The 7,983-nt window shown below is 44.4% G+C and overlaps 1 protein-coding gene across 1 annotated transcript in view; it reads right to left on the bottom strand.

Annotated features, from left to right (window-relative positions):
* LOC308159606 (polyphosphoinositide phosphatase-like) overlaps nucleotides 1-6,749 on the bottom strand; it is a 98,453-nt gene extending 91,704 nt beyond the window's left edge. Inside the window, 2 exon segments of the mRNA XM_080533428.1 lie at nucleotides 820-918; nucleotides 6,681-6,749. Coding sequence (XP_080389554.1) covers nucleotides 820-918; nucleotides 6,681-6,743 — 162 coding nt within the window. The 5' untranslated portion in view covers nucleotides 6,744-6,749.
* Nucleotides 6,750-7,983: the final 1,234 nt, after the last annotated feature.

Consider the following 7,983-nt stretch of genomic DNA (forward strand, 5'->3'; position numbering starts at 1 on the left):
CGCTACTCACTATATATATATATATATATATATATATACATACATGTATATACACAAAATAATGATATGAAATGTGGCTTTTTATCTCTACTTTTTTGTGTCTATTACTTGCTGTGTTAAATCAGAAATCATACATTTGCCAACTCCCGCCATTGTAAGTAATTGAATGTCATTCAGTCACGGTCGGTCTTGGTTTGGTCGTCAGACCTGAGGCAGCGGGAGGGGGTGTGGAGGGGGACAAGGTCGGCAAGGTAGGAGGGAGGAGGAATGTTGTTGATGGCTTTGTCAGTGGTGAGTAGGATGTTGAAGTGGATCCTGTGTTTGACCGGGAGCCAGTGGAGGTTCTGGAGGACAGGGGGGATGTGGTCATCATGTGGTCATCATGTGGTCATCATGTGGTCATCATGTGGTCATCATGTGGTTCACCCACTAAACATTTCAACCACCTCTAAGACTGCCCATCAAATGTCAAGTACCCACACGATGACCTCCCTCCAGGCTTAATATCTACAGGAAAGAAGGCTTAAAGGTTGATCATGGGTGCGTGGTGGGAAGGGGGGGGGACGAGGAGGTAAACAGATCTCCTCCCCCCTCCTGGATGGTGATGATGGCGGCGGCGGGGGCGGTAATGACTTCTGGGAAGAGTAGCGTAGCGAGCCGTCTGCTCTCATTAGCTGGGCTGTCAGGCGGGCTGCTAGCGAGCTGAGCGATGGTACGTAGCGGTCCTATTAACCCCCAGGCCTGCTGCAGCGCTGACTGGACTGTGTTACATAAGAAGGCACTCAGTGTCGTGGCTGGCGGCTGCCTGCGTCTCCTCACCTTGTCGTCTATGATCACCAGGTCCCGCGGTTCCGTGCGGTCGATCTTCAGGACGCGGTGTCGGGTCTGGGCGTGATTACTGCCCACCAGAAAATACCGCTGGGGATGAAAGAAAGAAAGAAAGAAAGAAAGAAAGAAGAAAGAATAAAACACGTTACACACAGAGACATGTGACCCACGAACCACCTCATACAATCTTATTATTACGTTATGTTGTGGGGCAGTCGCTCTCATATGTTTACATTTTATTGGACAGATGTAGTGAAGACAGACAGGACAGCAAGGAGAAGAAGGGAAAGACTGGAGACGTCATTTTTATTGGATAGAGATAGTGAAGGTAGACAGGAAAGAAAAGAGGAGAGGGGAGAGAGGGCATGTCAGCAGGGCATGGGGCCGGATTCAAACCCATGCCGACATGGGCATACGTGTGCGCTTGTAGACCACGGTGCTAGACCACTGGACCAACTCCACCACCTCATACCATCATGTGAAACAGATAGGACACCCCATGAAAACTCTACAAAATTTCTACAATGTTGAGAGACAGGTAGGAGGTAATAGAACTAAGAAAATAAAACTGAAAAGAAATCTTTGTCAAATGTAATTAACAGAAATGCAATTTCCTTGCAAAGAAAAGGTTAGGACACCCTGACATGTATTACTACTAAAAATGGCTAAAACATGAACGAAGAGAAGACTGAGAAAATCGTTCTCCCAGTCGGTGTCAGAGACTGGTAGACAGTTCTAGGAAACGTCTACCTGAGGTGATTAGAGGGGGTAATAGAGGGGGTAATAGCAGCTATTAGGGCATAGGGGGCACTAACTTTTTCCTCAGTGGGAATCGGCACCTTACGCCAAGTGACATTTTCATTGTTTTTAGTTCAATGACATCACCTTCATCTATAGAGATTGTTTGAAAGAAGACCACATATTAATACGTCTATATTTCTAAAAAGAACTACACATTTCATGGGGTGTCCTCATTTTTTCATTTCCTTTTTTCACACGATCGTACAGAACCGGACGAGGCCGTCCAAGAACAGAGAGACCGAAAGCACGGCGTGAGAACGATGAGAGAATGGCACATTTTGTAATTGTATCTCACACAGGACACACAGGACATACAGTATATCTCAAAAGTGAGTACACCCGTTAGATTTTTGCAAATATTCTGTCATATCCTTTCAGGGGATAACACTATCTTAATGAAACTTTGATATAACTTAAAGTAGTCAGTGTGCTGCTTGAATGTATTGTCCATTGAAAATTACTCAGTACACAGCTGTTAATGTCTAAACAGCTGGCAACAAAAGTGAGTACACCCCATAGTGAACATGTCTAAATTGTGCCCAAAGTGTCAATATTTTGTGTGACCACCATTGTTATCTAGCACTGCTTTAACCCTCCTGGGCATGGAATTCACCAGAGCTGCACAGGTTGCTTCTGGAATCTTCTTCCACTCCTCCATGACGACATCACGGAGCCCACGGATGTTGGACACCTTGCACTCCTCCACCTTCCTCTTGAGGATGCCCCACATGTGCTCAATTGGGTTTAGGTCTGGAGACATACTTGGCCAGTCCATCACCTTAACCTTCAGCTTCTTCAGCAAGGCCGTTGTCATCTTGGAGGTGTGTTTAGGGACATTATCATGTTGGAAAACTGCCCTACGGCCCAGTTTCCGAAGAGAGGGGATCATGCTCTGCTGCAGGATGTCACAGTATATATTGGAATTCATGTGTCCCTCAATGAAATGCAGCTCCCCAGTGCCGGCAGCACTCATGCAGCCCCAGACCATGATGCTGCCACCACCATGCTTGACTGTAGGCAAAACACATTTGTCTTGGTACTCCTCACCAGGGTGCCGCCACACACGCCGGACACCATCTGACCCAAACAGGTTTATTTTGGTCTCATCAGACCACAGGACATGGTTCCAGTAACTCATGTTCTTGGATTCATTGTCTTCAGCAAACTGCTTGCGGGCTTTCTTATGCATCGGTTTCAGAAGAGGCTTCTGTCTGGGGCGACGGCCATACAAACCGATTTGATGCAGTGTGCGGCGTATGGTCTGGGCACTGACAGGCTGACATCCCACTTCTGCAACCTCTGCAGCAATGCTGGAAGCACTCGCACGTCTATTTTTGGAAACCAACCTCTGGATATGACGCTGAGCACGTGGACTCAACTTATTTGGTCGACCCTGGCGAGGCCTGTTCCGAGTGGAACCTGTCCTGGAAAACCGCTGTATGATCTTAGCCACTGTGCTGCAACTCATTTTCAGGGTGTTGGCAATCTTCTTATAGCCAAGGCCATCTTTGTGAAGCGCAATAATCCTTTTTTTCAGCCGCTCAGAGAGTTCCTTGCCATGAGGTGCCATGTTGTCCAGCATTCAGAGAGAATTGTGCCCAAAACACCAAATTTAACAGCCCTGCTTATCATTTACACCTGAATCCTTGTAACACTAACGAGTCACATGACACCAGGGCGGGAAAACAACATCATTGGGCACAATTAGGACATGTTCACTATGGGGTGTGCTCACTTTTGTTGCCAGCTGTTTAGACATTAACAGCTGTGTACTGAGAAATTTCAAAGGACAATAAATCTATACTGTTATTCAAGCAGCACACTGACTACTTTAACACTAGAACAGCCGTGTCTATGTTACCTACTATAAGAGTTTAACACTAGAACAGCCGTGTCTATGTTACCTACTATAAGAGTTTAACACTAGAACAGCCGTGTCTATGTTATCTACTATAAGAGTTTAACACTAGAACAGACGTGTGTGTGTTACCTACTATAAGAGTTTAACACTAGAACAGCCGTGTGTGTGTTACCTACTATTTACATTTACATTTTTGGCATTTAGCAGACGCCTTATTCCAAAGCGACTTACAATCAATACATTTGAATACTAAGCATGTGAATCAGCAGTCCACCATTCGTTGCAGGAAGAGTACTCTAGCTCGGGCCGGGGGCCACTGATAGAAGGAAAAACCTTCTCCCTATTATCGCCTTCTACTAAAACCTTTTATTTATTTATTTTATTTTTTTTACTGGAGAAACTGAGAAACAGTACAAGGGGGGCAATAGAAGTTCTAGGGACACAGTAGAGGGGAAAGCGGGTGTCTTTAGGAGACGTAGAGGTGAGGGTCTGAAGATGTCTCAGGAGGAGCAGTTAATTAGTTAGTTACTATAAGAGTTTAACACTAGAACAGCCGTGTGTGTGTTACCTACTATAAGAGTTTAAACTCTTAAATTTCCTAAATTTCGTTGTTTGGTACCTGTACTGTAACAATGACAATAAAGTCCATTCATTCATTCATAGACACGGCTGTTCTAGTGTCAACTGTCACTTAGATTCAACTGTCACTTAGATTCAACTGTCACTTCCAAATTTGAAATAAGATGTGACAGTTGGTGACGTGGTGTTCTGGTGTTAAACCACCCAGTCAGTCAGGCACCTCGAGGCTGTTCTAGTGTAGGCCAACTAGTGGTTGTTGTGTGTAAGTAGCAGCTTCCCATTGTAAAGACTATGGTCATTTGACCCCCGAAGCAGACAAACGTTGAAGCAGTTGTCATGACACAAGAGAGCGCCGGGCTAAGCTGTATTTTATTTTATTTCAAATGTTTTAACATTTGCTTCACTTGAATCAGAGTTTAGGATCAAATTAGCTTTGCTATGTGTCGTTTGGAGCTGTGAGAACGCGCATTCGAAGTCGCTCCCGGAGCAAACAACCAACGCATGCTCCGCTTGAGAAGGGTGGTTTCGCTCTGGTTAGAAACGACGCATCGAGGCTGTCCATAGGAAAACAACAGCGCATGTGTGTTGATCTGGATAAGAGCGGGACGAACAGGCAATTTTAAATGTTTTAAACTACCACGTCTGTTGCTTCGATTGCGTATGTTACTTCGTTTACATGAAGGGCTGTGAGAACGCAAATCAGATAAATAATTTCTGCAACAATGTTGCGAACTCATCCACTTGCTCCGGGTCCTTCATGTGAGAACATGACCTTAGTGTCCCCCGCTCTAGATTTAACAGGTTTAACAACGTTTATTCCGGTTTTAGTTAATCTTTCAAACAGCACCAGATGAATGTTGGATAGATTTTACTTATCGTTTGACTTCTACTCTTGTCTGAGTCAGGACTGCCTTCTGTCTGTGTTCTAACATGTTGTATTGTCTGTCTGTCTGTCTGTCTGTGTGTGTCTGTGTTCTAACATGTTGTATTGTCTGTCTGTCTGTCTGTGTTCTAACATGTTGTATTGTCTGTCTGTCTGTCTGTGTTCTAACATGTTGTATTGTCTGTCTGTCTGTCTGTCTGTGTTCTAACATGTTGTATTGTCTGTCTGTCTGTCTGTCTGTGTTCTAACATGTTGTATTGTCTGTCTGTCTGTCTGTCTGTCTGTGTCTGTTCTAACATGTTGTATTGTCTGTCTGTCTGTGTTCTAACATGTTGTATTGTCTGTCTGTCTGTCTGTCTGTGTTCTAACATGTTGTATTGTCTGTCTGTCTGTCTGTCTGTCTGTCTGTGTTCTAACATGTTGTATTGTCTGTCTGTCTGTCTGTGTTCTAACATGTTGTATTGTCTGTCTGTCTGTCTGTGTTCTAACATGTTGTATTGTCTGTCTGTCTGTCTGTGTTCTAACATGTTGTATTGTCTGTCTGTCTGTCTGTGTTCTAACATGTTGTATTGTCTGTCTGTCTGTCTGTCTGTGTTCTAACATGTTGTATTGTCTGTCTGTCTGTCTGTCTGTCTGTCTGTCTGTGTTCTAACATGTTGTGTTGTCTGTTGTTCTTGTGTGGCTGCAGTGTGGCGTAAGGCCCCAAAACACATCCCCCAGTAATGGGACAATGAAGTGACTTTTGCCTTTTTGACTGACATTGTGTGAGAGGCTCTTTTTGAAAGCAGCAGCATCAAAGTAATATCAGAACCTATAACCAGACCACAGAATCAGATATTCATCTGTAATCAAAGTCATATCAGAACCTATAACCAGACCACAGAATCAGATATTCATCTGTAAAGTCATATCAGAACCTATAACCAGACCACAGAATCAGATATTCATCTGTAAAGTCATATCAGAACCTATAACCAGACCACAGAATCAGATATTCATCTGTAAAGTCATATCAGAACCTATAACCAGACCACAGAATCAGAACCTATAACCAGACCACAGAATCAGATATTCATCTGTAAAGTCATATCAGAACCTATAACCAGACCACAGAATCAGATATTCATCTGTAAAGTCATATCAGAACCTATAACCAGACCACAGAATCAGATATTCATCTATAACCAGACCACAGAATCAGATATTCATCTGTAAAGAAATCAAAATCCAAAATAGAATCCAGAATGTTTCTCAACCACAGCTTCTAGTGATGGGTGTGTCCGTGCTGCCATCTAGTGGTGAGGCAGGGACACAACAACAGCACAGTAGGCTACATGGTGTTCTTGAAATCCAGGAAGTCATTCAGTGCTTGGAGAAGGAAGTCTACCAACATTTGATATGGTTTTTAGATATTATTTGATGTATCTTAGAAAAGGGGAGACCAGGTTGAAATGATCAAGATAGATAGATAGAGAGAGAGAGAGAGAGAGAGAGAGAGAGAGAGAGAGAGAGAGAGAGAGAGAGAGAGAGAGAGAGAGAGAGAGAGAGAGAGAGAGAGAGAGAGAGAGAGAGAGAGAGAGAGAGAGAGAGAGAGAGAGAGAGAGAGAGAGAGAGATAGATAGATAGATAGATAGATAGATAGATAGATAGATAGATAGATAGATAGATAGATAGATAGATAGATAGATACATAGATAGATAGATAGATAGATAGATAGATACTCTTACCGCTCTCGTTTCGTACAGAACAAGCTTCTGCACGCCGCTGATGACGCCGGCTGACAGAGGCATGGTGACTCTACAGACCAGGAGAGACCAGGGGAGACCAGGAGAGACCAGGGGAGACCAGGAGAGACCAGGGGAGACCAGGGGAGACCAGGGGAGACCAGGAGAGACCAGGAGAGACCAGGAGAGACCAGGAGAGACCAGGAGAGACCAGGAGAGACTAGGAGAGACCAGGAGAGACCAGGAGAGACCAGGGGAGACCAGGAGAGACCAGGGGAGACCAGGAGAGACCAGGGGAGACCAGGGGAGACCAGGAGAGACCAGGGGAGGCTAGGGGAGACCAGGAGAGACCAGGAGAGACCAGGGGAGACCAGGAGAGACCAGGGGAGACCAGGGGAGACCAGGAGAGACCAGGGGAGGCTAGAGGACACTAGGAGACGCTGTCAGGGAAGTTTACCCTGCGAGGAGGTGTGAGAAGCGTAAAAGACGACAGGAGAGGAAGGATTACAAAAGCAGTCACAAGCCTCACTGACAACAGTAACGTTTAGTAACAGAATAGCTGCGATATTATGATGATGATGATTGTCTAGCAGCAGGATGATATAATAATATTGCCACATTTCTTAGCTGGAGCATATACTCACCAAATGCCGTTATCCCATGCAATGCATTTCAGATTGGAGACAAATATGTGATCTTAAATTGCCAAATTCGAAAAGCTAATATAATAAACATATGTAATATAATAGCAACATTGCAAAACGGGAGAAGGAACAGACGAGTGTGTCCCCACGTCCTGGTGGTCATACGTTTATTTTGATCACGTGACCTGCTGTCCTGGGAGGTGTTCCATTAACTCCGCTGAGAGAAAATCCAGACTTATTTTCGATAAATATCGCGAGATTTACACACACAAAAAAGACAGACTTATTTTAACAATTCTCGCGAGACCTATCAAAATAAGATCGCATTTTCTTTTAGCGGAGTTGGTGGAGTCACGCCCTGGTCAGGTGACTGTCCTGAGCACGGGACTGGCTGCAGCTGAGACGGCGACTCGCAAAGGCCAAAAAGCTCGACGGGAGTTTGATGTTGTTTTCAAATATATAATGAAATGAAACACATAAACCATCCTTATTCATACCACTAGATGAATATATTTCAATATATTTCGGTTATAAATTTGACTTAAAATGGTTTTGGGACATTTTTAGCGACTGTTGTTGCTCTTTTGTTTTACCCGCAGACTTCTCCTCGCACCAAACAGGGTTGCCAGATGGGGTGTGTTGCCAGGTGGGGTGTGTTCCCG

Source organism: Nansenia antarctica (assembly GCF_963989245.1).
Source record: "Nansenia antarctica genome assembly, chromosome: 6".
NCBI lineage: Eukaryota > Metazoa > Chordata > Actinopteri > Argentiniformes > Microstomatidae > Nansenia > Nansenia antarctica.